General features: G+C 35.0%; 1 protein-coding gene across 3 annotated transcripts in view; it reads left to right on the top strand.

Moving 5' to 3' along the window:
- The window catches only part of LOC150092414 (golgin subfamily A member 2-like), a 380,033-nt gene that overhangs the window by 70,169 nt on the left and 288,906 nt on the right, over positions 1-20,958 (top strand). For all 3 annotated transcript variants that reach the window (XM_090415174.1, XM_090415173.1, XM_090415175.1), the window contains exon 5: positions 12,621-12,834. In XM_090415174.1, coding sequence (XP_090271300.1) covers positions 12,621-12,834 — 214 coding nt within the window. The remainder of the gene's footprint in view (positions 1-12,620; positions 12,835-20,958) is intronic.

The raw sequence follows: 20,958 nt of genomic DNA, 5'->3' as shown, positions 1-20,958 counted from the left end.
TATATATATATAAAATAGGCTTATATATGAAATATAAACATAATCCTGATTTATGTCTTGTGAGCAAAAATAATTCAGGTCACCCTATACAAAATCTGAGAAGGGTCTTAACTGACTTTCCTCCTAGTCAACATAGACCGGTATTAATTGACATTGGCATTTCCATTCCATTTGTAAGATCAAAGCCTATCCCACGCTGGAATTTTAAAAAGGCTGACTGGAATAAATACGCAAATGAACTTGACAAATGTATTTGCTTGATATCTCCAATAAGTAATAATTTTCATCGATTTATAGATGTGGTCCTGCTTGCTGCCAAGAAAAGTATTCCTAGAGGTATTAGACATAACTATATACATGGTTGGAGCGAAGAATGTGAATTACTTTCTAATGAATATCAGATTAACAATGACCCAAAAACAGCAGATGAACTCCTAGAAAACTTGGATATATCCCGAAGGAAAAAATGGGTAAATACAGTTGAAGGTATAGACTTTACTCATTCCAGCCGTAAAGCTTGGAACCTTCTTAGGAAACTAGATGGTAGCGCTCCTTTGATTAAAGAACAACCAAGAATCACCCCAGATCAACTAGCTGTACATATTGTTAATATATCATGTATCCCAAACAATAAAAAGCATACAAGATATATAAAGAGAAAATTAAAAGAATTTAGCAAGTCTTCACCTATAACTTCAAAATTTGCATACCCTTTTATGCAGCAAGAAGTTGAAGCAGCCTTAAAGGAATTAAAGCCTGGTAAGGCTCCTGTTTTGATAACATTCATCCAGAATTTTTGATTAATCTGGGAAGAAATGCAAGACTATGCTTAACAAAGTTCTATACTGACATTCTTACAACTGGTAAACTTCCCACTATTTTTAAAAAAGTAAAAGTACTTTCATTTTAAAGCCTGGTAAGCCTAATCATAAACCGGAAAGTTACCGACCTATTACTCTCCTCAGTTGTTGTTATAAACTCTTTGAAAGACTTATTTATAATAGAATAAGCTCCACAATTTTTAAAAATGTCCCAATAGAACAAGCTGGCTTCAGACCAAATCGTGGGTGTTGTGACCAGGTTCTCTCTTTGGTAACTCACATAGAAGCTGGTTTTCAAAAAGGTTTAAAAACATCAGCAGCATTTATTGATTTGTCAATAGTCTTCGACACCGTTTGGAGACAAGGCTTTCTATATAAATTATATACAATTATCCCATGTAAAACAATAGTCCATATTATTAACAATATGCTAAGAGATAGAAGATTTATAGTGACTATAGGTAATAAAACTAGCAGCGAAAGGAAGTTAAATAATGGACTGCCACAGGGATCTGTTTTATCTCCCTTATTATTCAATCTGTATATATTTGATCTTCCCGTCACTACGTCAAGAAAATTTTGTTATGCCGATGATATAGCAATAACTACACGGCATAAATGCATAAGTCGTACAGAAGAAATTCTAAAAGCTGACTTAACTATTCTGGATGAATATTTTAAAAGATGGAGACTCTGTTTAAATAGGAGCAAAACTGTAATATCTTGTTTTCATCTAAATAATAACTTGGCAAATGTGAAACTAAAAATTGAATTGAACAACACTATACTTCCATATAATATATTCCCTAAGTACTTTCAGGCAACATCTTTCAAACTTGGCATATAAACTAAGGACACGTAATAATATCCTACAGAGACTCTGTGGCACAACCTGGGGTTCTAGAGCTTCTACTCTTCGGACAACAGCCCTTGCTTTGGTATTCTCAAGTGCTGAATATTTTGCTCCTGTGTGGCTAAATAGCCCTCACACAAAGATTATCAATTCTCCATTGAACAATACCTTAAGATTAATTACAGGCTCTATTAGATTGACCCCAACATATTGGTTACCTCTTTTTGCAGGCATTATTCCTACAGAACTACGTAGATTGAATTCTTTAGTCCGTGAATTCCAAAAAATTGCTGGTAATCCGAACCTACCTGTTCATCAGGATCTCCCAACTCTTAACGTCAATAGATTGAAATCTCGCCATCTGTCATTATGAGCAGCAGAAGAACTAGTGCTAAATAATTTTAATCCTTTATCAAAGTGGGAAGAAACATGGAAGGAAAATACGAAAGAACATTTGCATAACATCTTTAAAGGTGATCAAATCATCACAGGATCAGATCTACCTTGCAAAATATGGACGGTACTAAATAGAATTCGGACAAATCATGGCCTATGTGGAGATACTCTCTATAAATGGAACAGACAAACATCTCCAGAATGTGACTGTGGCGCTCCATGACAGACTATGCAATGCAACATATTGTAACAGAATGCATCTTCTGTGCTTATCAGAATGACTGGAATGACTTTTTACAAGCAGCTCCTGAAGCTGTGACCTGGATTACGAACTTAGATCTGAATTTATAATGATATATATGTTTCTTTTCCTTATTATAACATATTAAGACTTTTACCTTTAACTCTTATTTTAATTTTCCAACTTCTTGTGATTAGATCTGTGTTTTCCTTCAAAGTTTTAACTTAAAATATTTTAAATTCTTCAATTCTGTTAATATATAATGACATCATGATTCTCTTTTTTAACATCATGTTTTTGCCATGAACTGTGTGTGTGTGTGTGTGTGTGTGTGTGTGTGTGTGTGTGTGTGTGTGTGTGTGTGTGTGTGTGTATATAATATACATATAAACTCCACACACGAACCTCATCACCTATAGTATATCAATGTGGTGTGCAGGCAACAGTAGCAACCTAATGATGTATTTCTTGATTTGTGGAGGTTATTGGGATGACATTGCACGTGAAATTGTTCCATAGGATAGAGGTAGTCGAAATGAAAGAGGATGAAGAGAAGTTGGTTCATTAGGTTTGAAGCTTGGCAGTAGATAGATGCTGACCCACAGCTGCATTTGTTCTTACAGTCTTTAAAGAAAAGGGATGAATGTGGTAGGTAGTTCAACAAAACATTGCATATGAAATAGAAATATGTGTTTATGAGAGCATTTGGAGTGGGTCTGAGAGAAGAGAGAGAGGTGAAGGTTGTCATTTAACCAGATTATCCTCTTCTAGATAGTACCATGCATTTTTAGGAAGGTTTTGGTATACCATCCCAAATGTGTAAGCAGTATGTCAAGGATGGTTGGAATTGAAATGTATATAGTGCTGGAGATATGAGACGTAGTCTTGAGTGTGGATGTGATCTGTTTGTGCCATGAAAGATTAGATGCAAGTCAGTTCAAGAAGAGAAATCTTATCTTGTTTGGAGACCAGGGTTATTATCAACTATTAGTATAACATCAATTGACTCATTTAGAAGATTATTCTTGTCCTCTGGTAGAATGAGAAGATCAATGTTTAAGACTTTGGTTATGAAAGATGTTGAAGTTTGGAATAGTTGTGCACTATATGTTTTGTTAACTGAAGTGGAATGGAGTGTATTGCCATGGAAGCTGTGGATTAGATTTGTGGTCAGTGACAATAGATCATTTATGTACAGGCTGAAGAGAAGGGCAAAAATACAGAGCCCTGGGATAATTTGACATCAATAGAGAAAAATCTGAGTTCAGGAATCCAATTTCCTGCTTATGTATGGAAATGTGACTTCTTCTGCCCATTGTCAATTTACTGCTCTGTCTCCACTGTCTGGCTTTTACCATTGACTTCAATAAAGTTCAAAATTAGTCTAGGTTTGATCATAATGCATTCCCATGCATTATGATCTTTCCATAATGCATGGGAATATACACACACACATCTGAAAAGAATTGTGCTATGCATTATGGGATACTAGAGTAACTCAATACGAAGTCATCTACCTTTTGTATGTAAGTAGATTAATCCTGAAGTTACTTCATGTGTAAGGTTTCCATTCTCCATTGGCTAGTAGTAATGGATTTTTGAGTAATGGGGATGAAGGCCTTCTTCCAGTTAGAATTATTTTTATTGTTCAATTACAGCAAGTGTTTTGTTTATGAAAATCAGTAATCTCTAATTAAATATGGAGCTATACAGAAAGTGAAGAAAGAAGGAATTATTAAACAAATCATTTAGCTCAATCAGATTTTACGCTATTCCAGAAGTGACCAACTGATATTGCAGATTCAGATCACACTGCAATCCATCCTTTCTTGCCTGTAGAATAGAAACATACTTTGTATACCTATCAACATATTTCTTAAAAATGAAAGCTGTTTGTTAATTTAATGATAGATTTAAAGTTTTTTACACAATATCTTAATTGAGAAAGAGGTAGTAAATAGTACTACTGTGAATAGGTACAACAATCAGGAGGAAGTCTAAATTTGCTAACATTGCACTTACAAGGGTGGTCTGAAAAGTTCTCAGCCTCGACCATAGATGGCAACACTATCGGCAAGATTATTTTTCCTTAGTTGGTACATCTGTCATAAGCATCCATGTGATATTGCAAGTCATTCTATCAAGTAGTTTGTTTTATACAGCTGTCTGAAGCAAAAGTGTTGTCTGTATCTCTTGAAATGGATAAAATTGAGTATCTTGCAGTTATAAAATAAAAGAAAGCTTGACACCAAAAGAAATTCATTGGAAGTTCAGAAAAGTTTATGGGCACTCTTCTCCTTCGTTTTTGACAATTAAGAAATGGGCTGAGTTTAAACACAGCCATACCAGCCTTGAAGATGATCCATGTGAAGGATGTCCAGAAAGTGTAACAACACCAGAAATCATTGACCAAGTGCACGATATGGTATTGGATGACCGGCAAGTCAAAGTGCGTGAAATTGCTGAGACTATAGGCATTTCAAAAGAACATGTAGGATATATTTTGCATGAAGAAAAGAATCTTGAAAAGGATAAAACAATAACCGGGGAATATTATATCCATTTCTTTTAACCAGGCCAGACAAAAAAATTCCTGAGAAAAGACCTGTTTGCAGAAGAAGAAAATCATCTTTTTTCAGGACAATGCACCTGCCCACACAGGTGATTTGGCGCTGGGAAAATTAAGGGTCTGCACTATGAATTGTTGGAACATCCACCCTATTCCCCAGATTTGGCTCTCTCTGACTTCTATCTCTTCCCAAAACTAAAAATCTTCCTCGCCGGTCAGTGTTTTTCTTCGAATCAAGAGGTGATTGCAGCTGTAGAGGGATATTTTGCAGATCTTACTGAGAACTACTACAGGGACGGGGTAATGGCACTGGAGCATCACTGGAATAAATGTATTAGTCTTAAAGGAGATTATATTGAAAAATAAAAATAATTTTGAAATTATTTTTATTTTTCAATATAATGTTCTCAACCTAACAATGAAAAAACGAAAAAATTTGTTTTTTCATTGTTAGGTTGAGAACTTTTCAGACCACCCTCGTGCTATACACAGAAAATACACTTCAGAAATATATAAGGGAGACTGTTCCAAAATACAGCAGTAGTAATGAATAAAAAAGGAAGAAGAAATGAACTGTGCAGGTAGGTGCAATATCTGCTCATATGTTTTTTTTATATTATTATTATTATTATCCTACCTCTGTGGAGTCAGAGACTCATTGTGGGAGGAACACACTGTTGCGCACAGTATCATCTAACTGTGCCTTAAACTGATTCATTGTGTCTACAGTTGCAACACACTCAGGGAATGCATTCCACTCACCAACTACTTTCCATGCAAAGAACCTGCTTCTCACTTCTCTGCTCACGCTCTTCTTATACATTTCCAGAGATGGCCTCTTGTTCAACCTCCCTTTCCCATTCTATGAAAATCTCTTCTCTGTCAACCTGATAACAATCCCTGATCAGCTTATATTTTTCAAACACCCCCTTCCCTTCCTCCTATTCACAAAGCTTTGCAACTTACGTACGTTCTCTCAATCTGTCCTCATACCCCACATTCCAAAGACAAATACATTGACCACCTTTGTGAATCTTCTCTGGACTCTTTCCAACATATCCTTATCACCATGAAATCCCAGCGACCAAATCTGCACAATAATCCATATGAGGCCTGATCAAGGCCTTATAAAATGGCATAATAACCTCTGTATTTTTGCATGTCAGGATTCTCTGCATCATTGCTATTATCTGATGCGACATCTTCACAACTTGTGCAATGTGGCCCCTGAATTTCAGGTCCTTGTCCACCACTACTCCCGGATCTCTCATCTCGTCTGTTTTATTTAAAGTTTCCCCACCAAGTGTTATACTTTGCATCCCATCGTTGCTTACCAAATTTCAAAACCTTACACTTTGCAACATTGAACTGATAGTTCCACTTACTTGCCCATTCATGCAGTCTATTCAAGTTCTCCATAGTATTTGCTTGACTGCATTGCTCTTCCCAATTTTGAATCATCTGCAGACAGCTGCATATCACTAGTTAAACTCACTCCTATATCATTAATATACAGATTGAACAACAATGGTCCCTAAACTGACCCCTGCAGCACACCACTAGTGACTTTTTCCCTTTTGGGATATACTGCACCCCCATATATAACTTTCAGATACCTATCTGATAGCCAGTCACTGATCCAACTCAGAAGTCTGTTATCCATTCTGATCTGTTTCTTATTTAATAGTTTGTCGTGTGGCAGTCTATCAAAAACTTTTGCAAAATCCAAGTACATCACTGTATATGCATCTCCCTTGTCCAAGGTATTTGTCACCTTGTTATAGTACATAAATAAGTTAGTAAAACATGATCTCCCTTTAACAAACCCATGCTGATAACCACAGAGAATACTTCTGTTATTAACCCATTTCCGTATCCTACTTCTCACCAATCTCTCTGATACCTTCACCACAACTCCAGATATGCAGATTGGCCTATAGTTTGAAGCTACAGCCTTATTGCCACCTTTTTTGCATGGAGCAATTTTTATCTTCTTTCCACTCCCTTGGAACCCATGCTGTTGTGAGATAATAAGCTGGCATGCCAATTCCCTGGAACATTCCCTTAAAATGCCTGGTGATATGTCATCAAATCCTATCACCTTGCTGACTTCAAGGTTATTTATTTCCTGAAATACCTCCTGCTCACTCACAATTAAGCCATCCTCTCCTATGTCCTCTACACTTAAGTTTCTGATGATTTCATCCTGATGAGATGAAACACCATTATAAATTGTTCACTGAATACCTCAACAATGTTTTCTGCAACAGTTACCATTCTACCATTTTCATCAATTAGCATCATCTTACCATAGTCATTCTTCCTTATACTTGCCTCATGTCTAAAAAAAAAAAAACTGATTTTCATCTTATTTGTAATTTCTGCTCATACTGCAATTTTGTTGTCCTAATTAACTCAACACCACTCTCCTGGCTTGCTCTTTATACTCTTCATGTAACTGATTATTACCATCATTCATCTTATACTACCTCCAAAGTACTTCCTTCTTTCAGATTTCATGCTTAAGTCCTTAATTCATCCATTTTACACCTACATTATTCATCCTTTTGGTCTTCGGAATACACTGACACACACATTGATGCTGTTATGAATTTCTTTTATTCATCATCCAAGCATCATTTATTTCCTTATGCTCAACTCCTCATTCCATGCTATAACCTCAAGCTGTCTCCTAAGCTTGTCATAATCACTAGTACCTTGTACTTAAACACATATCCTTTCCTTACAGAAGTCTGCATATGGCTAACCACAACCCAGGTGATCACTTCATGATCACTCTCACCAACTGGAGAAAGTGTGAAACCCCATTCACAAATACATCCTCTGATGAAATGATCAGAACTTTCGATCCTCACATGTCCTCCTGTACATGCTGCCTGAGATAGTTATCTGTCAAGAACTCGAGAAATTCATTTTCCTTATTCCCTATGCTATTTCTTCATTCCAATCTATACTGCCATAATTAAAATTTCTCATAATAATCACCCTTCCTTTGTTTGCTAATCCAAGTTGTTAATACATTTCTTCATCACCATCCTCCACATTCCTGGGCCTATAGCAACATCCAGCTAAATATGTCTTCTGCAAACTTCCACTTTACATCACACTGCCTCATAACCATTGCCACTATTTCCCTCTTTCATGTTTACCTTATGTGGGCTATCACCAGCATCACTCCCCTCCTTTCTTGTCCTTTCTGTCCTTTCAAAAAATACTGTATCCTTTCATTTCTATTCCTGGTAGGATATCATCTTCATTCAACCATGTTTCACTTATTTCAATGATTTTGGGACAAATAAACTCAATCAGTGAAACCATTTCATCCTTACTTATTTCTGATACTTCTGGCACTTTTAAACAAACACAGCAGTTCATTTTTAGGACTGTAACTAGTCCTTTCCAAGCCACTTGTTGGCTGTGATTTCCCTGCCACATCTGCCCTTGCCTAATCATGTTTACCCCTGCTTACCACATATATCCGCTCAGTCTCAACTTTCTCACCCACATCACAATATATTCCATCTCCATACACACATTCACCATTACTTCCAGCATTCACTCTCCCTATACTGTGTCTTCCTGTCCATCCAGACTCTCTCCCCATTTCTCTTTTCCTCTTGCATTCCTGTTCTCTTGTCATCTGTCACACTGCTACTGTTTCTGTTGCCGAGTACTTCAGTCTCTTCCATACTACTCTCCTGATTTTTCACTTCACCACCTCTTATTTTTAATCTCTTGGTTCCATCACAAACTGCACTTTCATCTAGCAACAGTTTCTCCAGTGCAATCACTCCAAAGTCATTCATATGTAACCCATCACGCCTGTATAATTCCATTCTTCCCTCAAACAAATGCTATACATCCACAAACTGGATCCCTTCTCATGTTTTAACATGTTTAGAGTGTAGGAATTATCTGCACTAATTCTAATGATCATTAACCATGGCAATATTTGCAGAAACTGAGCATTGTAAAAATTAGTGGAATAACTTGATGAGAGATAGGTCATTAATCACCAGAATTGTTTGCTTCTGTCATTAGTCAAGTATTTATCAAGTATTTTAAATGCATTCTTAAAGATTACCACCCCAGACGTGAGAATAGTATTCAGTGGGACAAATTTGTGATTTGTATAGTTAATAATTGTTCAAACAAAAAACAACACTTTGAGCTAAATGGAGAGCCTAATTCCCTGTATGCCGAGGCTTAATATGCTTACACCAGGAGAAAGATTGGAAGTTAATTATCTCAAGAAGGCAGATCTCATCTTGTCTACAAATTGTCAAAAGTAATAATGGAAGAAAATGTTTTTTGTGAGAAATAAGACAGAATTAAGTTTTATCATTATTGAAATTAAGAAGGTTATCACAGCCCACCTTTGGAGTTTAGCAAAAGTTTGGCCTAAGAATTTAGACTTAGAAGTTGATATTCTGGAAGTTTTTGTTGAGAAACAGGGATATGCAGTCTCTAGGAAACTGTGGATTGGATTTGCAGCCAATTTGGAAAACTTTATTTAACTAAGATAGCTAGTGAAAAAATAGAGCTTTGTAGACCCCCCCCCCCCACCCTGCATTAGTTGCAAGGTATAAGAATAAAGATCCATGCTATTATGCACAGCTGGAGTGAAAGCTGGCAACCCATTGCAGCAATGAAACTAGACTGTCCTGCAAGTATTTAAGACATTTAATAGGTCTTTGTGCTAAACACAGCCAACAACCTTAGAGATACTAAGAACAATCACTTGAGATTTTCCCCCTAAGTTTTCTATGCATTTATCAAAGGTGGATGACATAACTAAGAAGATTCATGTTGATTGGCCTGTCAGAATCCTTGCTTGCAAGGATTCTAACAGGCCAATCAACCATTAAACAATCAGTTGTTTTAGATTTTCTTCATTATTTTAGAAATACTTGGAATGCAAGAACTGAGTTGTTTTTGATGATAAATCATTAGCCTTTTATGAATGAGTTGGATATGGAAGTGAGGTGTGGTTACTAGAGAACTCGGGTGAGGGTGTGAGAGTGGTTTGTGTTATCTCAGTTTGTTAGAGATCATTGTCTTTTAATAGAGACAGAGAGAGCTTATTAGCATTGATTTCTGGATCATTTCAGTTGGAATTATGATCTTTGAATTATGATATTTCAATTGGAATTAAAATCTCCAAAAAAAAAAAAAAAAAAAAAAAAAAAAAAAACTTAGTTTTAAATAAAAGAAATAAAGAAAATAAAAAAAATTCAGAATGGTTGATGGCATTTAGAAAGTATTAATAGAGGCAGCAAAGAAATTTTTAGCCAGAGAATAATAAAATATGTTAAACAGCAAATAAAATTGGAAAAACATATAGTGCTTAAAGAAGCTAAAATTTGAATTTCTGTTGTGAAAAATATGTGTGGTTTTGCACGGTGGAGATAGAAATGAATATTGTTGACGGAAGTATATTCCACAAATTGACAAAGCCATAATAATAGACATACAGGAAAATGAAACAATGCTTAGAATATCAAAATGATAGCCATAAAATGTGACAAAAGCTCAATAAATGTAGGGATGGTGTGAATAAATGGCATCAATGCCAACATATTAAAAACAAGGATATTAGGAAAGAACTGGACATTGTTAGCATCCATGAATGTGTTAGCAGAGCTAATCTTAGATGGTATGGTCACTTAAACAGAATGGGAGAGAGGAAAGATTAGCAAAACAAGTGTTCTCTGCCAGGTTGGCAGGAAAAAGGCTCAGACGAAGATCAAGATATAGGTGGATTGATACAGTAAAAAGTGCCTTATGAGACAGAAATATAAGATCTGATAATGTTGGAGTCTGATTGTTACAGATTGATTTGGAGGAAAATTGTTAATAGGAAGTTAGTAATGATGTAAATTTTTCATGTAGTACTATCATATCCTGTACATCCCTTGAGGGTACATGTCATGACTTTGATGATGTGTAACTCTGTTTACACAGTTTGTGGAAAAAGGCTCAGAATATTCAGAATTCATTCCTGATTGAATGAATCTTACATTTAATCAGGAATGTAAGATCACATTCAAGGTTACCATGAATTGGGTGTTTTTGTGTGGCAGCAATGTTTGTGCACACTGCACCATTAAGTCTTTGTTCTTTTTTTTTTTTTTTTTTTTTTTTTTGTATAGTTAATTAGAGACTTTCAAGAACCTGTGTTCCATACTATCACTTTATTGCATTACATTATCATCAATCATGATAAGTCCATAACTTGTGGTGTTATCATTACTGCAGCTAAATTTTTTGTTTTATTATTATTTTTAATTTTTTGTTAATTTTTTTTATTTGTGTATACATTGAGTGTTCAGTTTATTAGAGATACCACCTTATATCATGAGTATTTGCAGTAACTCTGATATTCTGGACACAAATTTTAGAAGATTCTAGAAATACTTTGCATGTATGCTTGGCAGAATGATGAATTCCTGCAGTTCCATCTTAATTACAAGTAGTGGGGTCATATCATAAACATCTTGTTCCATTGCATCCCAAAGATTCTTGCTAGCATTATGTAATGATTGCAAGAACATTCCATTATGGTTTCTGTAACCATTTCTGGTTACAGAAACTTGCCTGTGATATGGCAAGTTATTCTGTCGGAAATTTTCTTCACATACAAGGTCACCATGAATGGGTGTGTTGTGTGGCAACAATGTCTATGCACACTGCACCATTCAGCATTTGTTCTATTGGTATAGTTAACTAGAGACTGCCAAGAACCTGTGCTCTAGAACATCACTTTATTGTGTTTCATTATCATGATCAAGCACAATGAGTCCATAACTTGTGGTGTTATCATAACCTTGCCCTTCCAATGATGTGAACTAAGAGGAACTAGGATTCATCACTATGTGTAACCTTTTCCAATCTTCTAATGTCTGATGCCCAGCCAAATTTTTTTGGTTCAGCATCAGTCATTTCTTTTGACATATTCTTTTGCCCAACCAAAAATTGTAACTGTTTGTTTTGGTTGAAGGAGCATAGTAACTTCATATGGTTATCTGATGTTATATCATACTGAGAACATTATTGAAAATTGGTGTATTGTCAGGTGCACTCCATCAAAGTTCTTGTTTGCACTCACATTAATTTGACCATTTGATAAAATACATTACACAAAGCACATTTAATGGCCATCCCAATAAGGTAACAACTCCACTCCATTGGCTTATATCACACTTGAATGCAGATACTGCTCCCTTGGACAGGTTGTTTATGTTGATGGGTTCCAATTAGCTTGAGGGATATCTAATATTTTGGTTATTTAGCATATTATTATTATTACATGACACCTCCAGGGAGCCCAAAGACTCATCGAGGGAGGGCACCTACTCTACAACTCCACCCCTTAATTCACCAACTACAACTAACCACAACTACAATCATCTACACCAATGTCATCTATTGCCCACCACCAGCATCACTAGTATTTTCACTGACAATCACAAACATCCATGCCCATGGCAGGATTTGAACCCACAGCCTCTTGGCTGGAAAGCAGATATGCTAACCACTTAGCCAATCAGGCTGGCTATATATGGCTGCTTTATTTAGATCTTGTACATTCTAATTATGAAAGATGACTAAATTTGTCTGGTAATGACTAAATTTGTCTGGTAATTTTTTCTTTTCTTTTATTTATTTAATTTTTTTTTATGCATTGACAGTTTTTCATGTGTTCATATTTTTCTCTAGAGAATTGTCATCAACAGAGAGTCTTCGTCAAATTACACAACAAATAAATGGTCTTATGTCACAGACTCATGCATTTCTTAATGGAGAAGTAGAATCTGATGAGCAGTCAGCAGTGGAAAGCAATGTACTTCAAAGAAGGAATCAGGAATTAGCTGTATTAGTTGATAGCCACAAACAAAATAATGAACACCTACAGTTTCAACTTCAGGAAGTGGTAAAGCTTCATTTTAAGATTTTGTATTTCTTCTTTCTGTTTATAAATACATTCAGATACTTGTATTTTATTTTAATGCATTATGGGATTTGTTTTAAATATCATTAAAGGAAATGTTTAGGGTATATTTTACTGCCTGACATCACCTGACTTTTATAATTAAATTTCTTGGTATGTTACAATGTGTATATTTCAAATGTTAGTCAAAAAGGCATGAATGACTAACACAAAAAAAAAAGCAAAAAAAACATATTATAGTCTACATAACTGGAATTATTGGTTTTTGATTTTGATTACTGATTTTTTTTTGTAATAACTTATAGCCTTAATTGCTTTAGTTGTTGTTATTATTTAGCAACCACCAACTGAACATATCATGGCAGTAGACATAGCCAACTCATTATCAAATACCTGATATGTACCCTCAAGTGGTGTATAGGATATTATGATTGTACTACATGAAAAAGTTCTATATTTTATCATTACCATCTCCTGTTGATTCTCCAAATCAATCTGTTATCTGTCAGATTGATACTGTCCGATCTTATATTTCTTTCTTCTAAGGCACTTCTTACTGTAACAATTCACCTTGATCTTGGTCCTCTTGTTGGTCATTTTCCAGCCATCAGCAAAAAAAAAAAGTTTTGCTAACCTTTCTCAGCCCACACACACCTGAATGACAACCATGTCAGTTTCATAATATCTTTGTGTTTAATATGATTCTTCCAGTTATGCCATCTGTTCACTTGCCTAATCTCTCTCTCAGAATTCTCGTATCTAACTCAGCTCTCAGATCCCTAAGTGAAAACACTATGGTTTGAACACTATCTTGTATATAACTAGTTTCTTGTTTGACTAATTCTCTCTTATTCCATATAAATTTATTCAGTTGACTTCCTTCCATGCAAGCTTTTCTAATTTTGTTTGTTTCCATATTAATTTGCAGCCATTGTCATCATATTCCTGGCATGTACCCTCAAGAGGTGTACAGGATATGATAGTACTACATGAAAAATTAACATCACTACTAACTTCCTATCTACATTTTCCTCCAAATCAATCTATTACCTGTCAAGTTAGGCATTAATTCTAACCCACCTCTCAGATCCATAAGTTAAAATTGGTTTGAACACTGTCTTGTACAGCTAATTTAGTGTTTTGACTAATTTCGCTTGTATTTAATTTACTGTCTTCACTAAAAATTGTGCCAAAGTAGCTGAAATGTTTTAGTGTTGTATAGGTTCTCCATTCACAATGTAGTTGATATTTTCATTGTCTTTGTCTTGTTATTGCTATCATCGCAAATTTATCATATCAGTTATTCAATTTATTCAGGGAATCTTGCAGGCTTGTACTGGATCTATTTAAAAGTATAGCATCATCTGCATCATAAAGTAAAGAGCTGAGATTAATATCTCCAATTTTGATATCAGGTTTAATACTGTTTTCCTTCATAATGTGATGTATATAGATAATGAATAACAGAGGGGATAATGTACAACCTTGTGTGACACCAGATTTAATATCAAACCATCTCCCTATACTTCCTTCAATTCCAACTGCTGACTTACAACTCGAATAAAAACTACGTATTGCTTGATATAATGCCCCATTGACACTATACAATTGTAGCGTTTCGATTAGCTTTTCTCTTGGCATCTTGTCATATGCCTTTTCCAAATCTACAAAACTTAAATAGAAATTACTAATTATATGAAGAGCCAAAGGCTTCAATTCGTCGATGTGAAATTATTTACTTGGACTTGGACTCGCCGAACTTTATATAGTTTCTATATTTGGCATGAAACTCTTTGAGTTTCTTATTCAGCTATGAAACAATATGGGATGTAATATCCCTTAACTTAAATAGAGATCTTTGTTATATATATATGTCTTAATTGAAAATTATGCCTGAATAGCTGAAATGTTTTAATTGTTCTATAAGGATGCAGTTGAAGTTTTGAGTGTTCCATAGTCTATTTTCATGGTCTTTGTCTTTTTATTTCTGATTTTCATTTATTACAGCAGATATTCAATTTCATTATGGAATTTTGCAGACTCTGCTGGATTTATATAACAGTATAACATCATCTGCATAAATACCTCTCAGTAGGGAAATACCTCTGTAATTCTCACATTCAGTTTTATTTCCCTTTTTATATATGGGTACTATGAGAGCTCTACTTCAATCATCTAGAATTCGTCCCTCTGTCCAGGCTTTCTGAACTATGCAGTGCAGCCACTGTAAGACTTTTATACCACCATACTTCAGTATTTCTGGTCGAATATAATCTACTCCTGGTGCCTTTCCACATTTTAACCCTTTGATGGCTTTTTCTACTTCAAGTATGGATATGTATTCCTGACTGTATGTCTGTTGAGTGTTTTTTACCACTGTGTTGTCATCACTGCTTGTTTCATTTAGCAATTTTTCAAAGTAATTACTCCATACTTCAAGGATATCTTTTTTCTCCTGTTTTCATGTCGCCTTTATCATCTCTAACTTCTTTTACAGCACTGTTTCCTCCATTCCTAAGCTTCTTCAACAATCTCCAGAATATCTTACCATCTTCTTGATATTTATTTTCCATGTGCTTGCCAAAGTCCTCCCATGACTTTTGTTTAGCTAGTTTTACACAGTGTTTAGCTTTCTTATATTTGTCTCTGCATTCTCTAAGAGCACAAACTGACTTATTTGTCAGGAACTTTTGATATGCTTTCTTTCTTTCCTTCACTGCCTCTTTAACTTCCTGTGTCCACCAGGGAGTTCTGATTTTTCTATCCTTGCAGACAACCTCACCACATGCCTCTCTGGCTGAATCAGTCAGTGTTTTCTTCAAGTCTTGCCACTGAATCTCCAAGGTTTGGTTACTGTTCTCAAACGCTTTCATTTTTTTTTTTTCAATAATCTTTGTCTATTTTAGTGTACAGTTCACATCTGAGAGCTGCTCAACTTTTATCTGCTTTAAAACTTTCTTACATGTTATTCTTTTCAATTCGAAATTCAATTATATCCTGCTCAAGACTAAATAGTGATCACTTCCAATTCAAATCCTCTGTACACTCTGGTGTCCTGCACCAGGGAGAAAATATCACTATCAACAATAACATAGTCAATGAGACTTTTCTTATTCCTTGCCTCTTTTCTCCATGTGAATTTGTGCACATTTTTATGTTGGAACATGGTGTTAGTAATAACCAGTCCATGTCCTGAGCAGAAATCCAACAGATATTTGCCATTATTATTAGCTTTGCTCTTTTCTCCAAATTTTCCCAAAATATTTTTGTATGTCTGACACTCATTTCCACTCTGCTATTTAGATCCCCAACAAGGACCAACTTTTCCTTTTTCATTGTGTCAGTCGCTTTCTCTAAAGCATCAAAAAATTTCTCCACTTCTACCTCAGTAAGACCTTCTGTGGGACCATAGGGCACAAATAAGTCTCATTGTCCAGTTCCCCATTCTCATATTTGCCCACATCACTCTACTTGAGACTGCCTGCCATTCAAGAAGATTAGCCTCGTATTTTGTGTTGAATACTATGGCTACACCTTTTTTTCCTTGATTGTCATTGTCTGAATATAACATTTTGTATTTGTTGCTCAGAAAGATCTCGCCAGTTTTTTTCTTTTTGTTTCAGTCACCCCTATTATGTCGATCTGGTACTTATCTAATTCTTCAGCTAACGTTGCTAGTACCTATCTTTAACTCTTGTGATGTTAAATTGGGGTGTGTTTTCAAATTTGTTCCAGTAGCTGACTTTTTGCTGTTCGCCATTGTTCCCTGGCGAAAACAATGAGGGCCTTGTTTAACTGGGCGATGCCCCATCCAGCATGAAATTTTGTCATGTTGTACTATCATTTTGTATTTTGGTTTAAGCCAATAAGAATACAACTTGGTCGGCTAAATCCCAAATTGCCAGGCCATCCTTGTTCGTTCAGTATCCAGGTAGATACCCAACAGGGTACACCACGAGAAGGTGAGGATTGGACATTAGGTCAGAAGCCCTGGTCGGTTCTCTGCATTCCTGCAGAGGATATGTGGAGGTCTCCTCTCAGTTATATAGCTTTGACCCTTAAGCACCCCAAAACTATTTGTCTTAAAGTGAAAACCTTAACCTGTATATGGCCTAAAACCAGCTTGTTCTTTTCAACTTTCACTTCCACAATTTTTCTTAGCCTTTTTTCACGTATGTTTGCACATATCATAGCAGTATTATGGAACTGTACTGATCACAAGTGAAGGTACTCTTAGGTAATTTCAGTAGCATTATATGACTGTTGTGATTTTCATTTGAAAGAACATAGTACCTGGCTTCATAATGTTTACTAATGATTTGTCGCAGCGAACATGGTACAATGACTTTCATAAGATCCTTGTTAAATTCCTGTGATTTTTCTTGAAGTGAAAAATCTTATCTTTGGTCTCTATATGGCCTAAACCCAGCTTTCTTTTTCAGCCTTCACTTCCACAATTTTTCTTAGCCTTTTGTCATGTACGTTTGCACATATAGCAGTATTAGGGAACTAAACTGATCACAAGTGTGATCTCTTTGAAATCAGCAGAGATCACAGAAATCAGCAAAGAGTACTCTTTGCTGATTTCAATAACGTTGTATGACTGTTGTGATTTTCACTTGATAGAGCCGAGCACCTGACTTCATAATATTTACTGATGATTTGTAGCAGTGAACATGCCATGATGACTTTCATGAGATAGGGAACACTCAACTATCATTGTTATTAATTTTTTCACCTTGTTGAAAGATGTTGGAGAATCCATATTTGATATTTTGGCTATGTGAAACTTTGAATCATAATTCTATCAAGATAATTTTTGAAAATTTAATTAAAATTTGAGTGTGAAAGGTTGGATAGTAGGATTGATTTTTAACAAGTTAAATTTGACTAGCATTAAGAATTAATATTTTAGCATTTATATTCCTTCATTATATATTATTATATTCAATGCTTGCTTTAACAAACCCCTAGAGACCAGTGACATAGTTTGTTAAAGTGCAAGGTTTACTATAGTGAATCTAGGAGAAAAGTTCTCATTTCTACTCAGTTCCCATGAAACAAAGGAAGTGGCATGAAAGAAAACAAAAGAAATCAACCAAAACAGAAATGAAGGAATTTATTGAAAGTTTTTTTTCACTTGGATAAATTGAAGATGCTACAAAATTGTATTCTTTGTTTAATCCTTTATCCAAGTGTAAGCAAATAAAAATTTGCACATGAAGTAACTTCACAAACTGGTCTACTTGTATCTAGAGGCTAATGACTTCACATCGATTGTCTTGGTATCCCATAATGCACAAACTGGTCTACTTGTATCTAGAGGCTAATGACTTCACATCGATTGTCTTGGTATCCCATAATGCAAATCACATCTTTATGGCAAGTATAATTCTATGCATTATGGGAAAGGCTATAATTTCTTGGCATCTTTAATGTCTAGGAACAAAGGAAATTGCATGAAAACAAATCAAATTTGAAATCACAAGAAATAAACAATCAAATTCAAAATCATGGGAAACGGAAAAAGGAAATAAGAATATCATGGGAAATAGAACAAAGGAAATCATAGGGAAATGGAACAAAAAGATATCATGAGAAATTGTATATTGACTTTAAAACACAAAGAATTGGAGAATTATAAATAAAACCCACAAAATGATGTCAGAAAAGTACAAATGCAAACAATAATGGGAGAAATAAGAAAGAAAAGTATGCAATTATAAAAATCAAATTCAGAAATAATGTTTACATTTTGAAATGTTATTCTAGCTTAAATTAATGTCACATACCTGAAATCTTTATAATAAACTATGTGCAGCCTGTGCCATTAAAATCAAAAATAGACTGAACCTTCAGCTGTCAACTTTGTAATTGGTCACCTTCAATTGCAAAGAGGAAATATAAATGATGACAGTTTTCCTCAGTCTGACAAATGATGTCAGCCTGAGGAAAGTAAAAAAAAGGTGGTTGACTCAGTTGCTGTGAATATTAGCTTCCTAATTATTATTATTAAGAGAGACCTCCAAGATGTCAGGGACTGATCAAAGGAAGTCACGTTACCCACAACCGTTTTCATATCTTCGAATTCATTCAAACTACCTGGCACTCACCACCTCCAGTTGCAATCCATTCGAGTCATGCACTGCTCTATGAGAGAAAAATTAGCTCTAACCCCCCTTCTTCACTGCATTCATTCTCAACTTTCACAGTTGTCTTCTTGCCCTCTCCTAACTGTATATAAATATCAATGGGTTTTCTTTATGATCCTTTCAGAAGAATGTAAGTCTCAAACATATCACCCTGTTTGATAGTGGCTGCAGTCCACAAATGTTCTATCTGTCTTCATAATCTGTTCTCCATAATCCTGATATCAGGATTATGTACATGTCAAGATTTGTTTATCATTCCAATTATCCTCTGAGTTGTATTGGCAACCTTTGCTATATGGCCCTTGAACTCCAATTTCCTATTTACTAAATAGGATCCCTATCAGTTTCTTCAAGCATAATCCCATGAAATATGACTGGATATCTCATTAGACCAAAGTACATGATTTTACATGCACTTTGGTCTAACAATGGCCAAGTTTTTGGTTAAGATGTCATTTCTACATGTTGACAATTCTAGCCTGTTCAGATCATTCTGCAAGTACTGCATATCTGCCATGTTCCTGGTTACTCTGACTAACCAGAGGTCATCCCTGGAAGTTTTATAAAAGTGTGGTGAAGAGAGGTGTAAGTAAATTTTTTACATGGTAAATTGTCAGTGAATTGAATGCATTACCAGAATTTGTTGTTAATGCAAGGAGTGTTAAGGTTGTAAGATTCTATATGATATGTTGTCAGTTGAATGAACCTCCCATGATGAGTGTGCTGACTCCATGAAGGGTGTAATAATAAAGAATTTGTTGTTAATGCAAGAAGTGTTAAGGATTTTAAGATTCTATATGATGTGTTGTCAGTTGGATGAACCTCCCATGATGAGTCTGCTGACTCTATGAAGGGTGTAATAATATTACTTTCCTTTATTATGTGATCCATATAGATATTGAACAACAATAGAGAAAATGTGCACCTTTGTTGCACACCTGATTTTACATCAAACCATTATATATATTGGTCGTCCCCTATTCTTTGTTCCTCTAGGATTATATGTTAAGATCTTTTTTTGGTGTGTCTCTTTGCATTCTTGCTATATGGTCTAGCCAGTTTTTCCAATATATAATCATTGAGTCTGTTATGGGACTGATTTTGAGATTTTTAATTATTTCACTATTTCTTTTTTATCTAATACAGTGAGTTTTTCTAAGAAATTTCATTTCTGCTGCCTGAATTCTTTGTATATCTCTTTTTCCGAAGGTCCAGATCTCACTTCCATATAATAGTGTAGTTTTAGCTATTGTTTTGTAGACTTTGAGTCTTGTGTGTTTCTGTACATAGTTAGGCTTAAAGGTCCTGTTAATTACTCCAGTGATTTTTATAAAGTTTGTCATCTTAAAATCAATATCTATTTCATTTATGTAAAATAATTTACAGCCTAGGGGCTGTAAATACAGGCTTGGCGACAACCGGGGTACCTGAGCTAAAGTATGGCCTCCATCACTCTTTTAGCCATACTTCTTTCCTGTTTTGTTCTTTGTCTTGATCCCTTTTTCATCTCTCTATTAACATCTATAGAAGAGGACATGATACTATAATCTTTACTATCCTAACTTCTTCTAACTCTGGAGGGGTTCTTCCACACACCCCTGAAGATATTAGAGTAATTGAAGGCTAAGAGGAGTTTCATTTTCCTTTAATAATCACTAACCAAGGCAAGCTTTGATGATCTTAAGGTGGCAGCAGTGCCACCATCAAGCTAGACTGCAGGAGGCCAGTAACCCCCTCAGATGAAATTGAAAATCACTAAAAAGACTCAAGACAACTTAATTTTTATAATTTTCATTATTTTTAGAATTATTTCATTTTCTTGATGTTTTTTTTTGGAATTTTTAAAAATTTATTTGTGTTTTTATTAATTTTTGTAATTTAAATTTTACTCTTTCTCTAATCGGAGGTCAGGATAGTGTAAACAGTTAGCAAAGCAGTTATACTATAGTTTACT

Source organism: Typopeltis vanoorti, chromosome 26, assembly GCF_054136105.1.
Source record: "Typopeltis vanoorti isolate ZY-2024b chromosome 26, IOZ_Tvanoo_1.0, whole genome shotgun sequence".
NCBI classification, from domain to species: Eukaryota; Metazoa; Arthropoda; class Arachnida; order Uropygi; family Thelyphonidae; genus Typopeltis; species Typopeltis vanoorti.
This window is presented reverse-complemented; position numbering and strand designations above follow the sequence as displayed.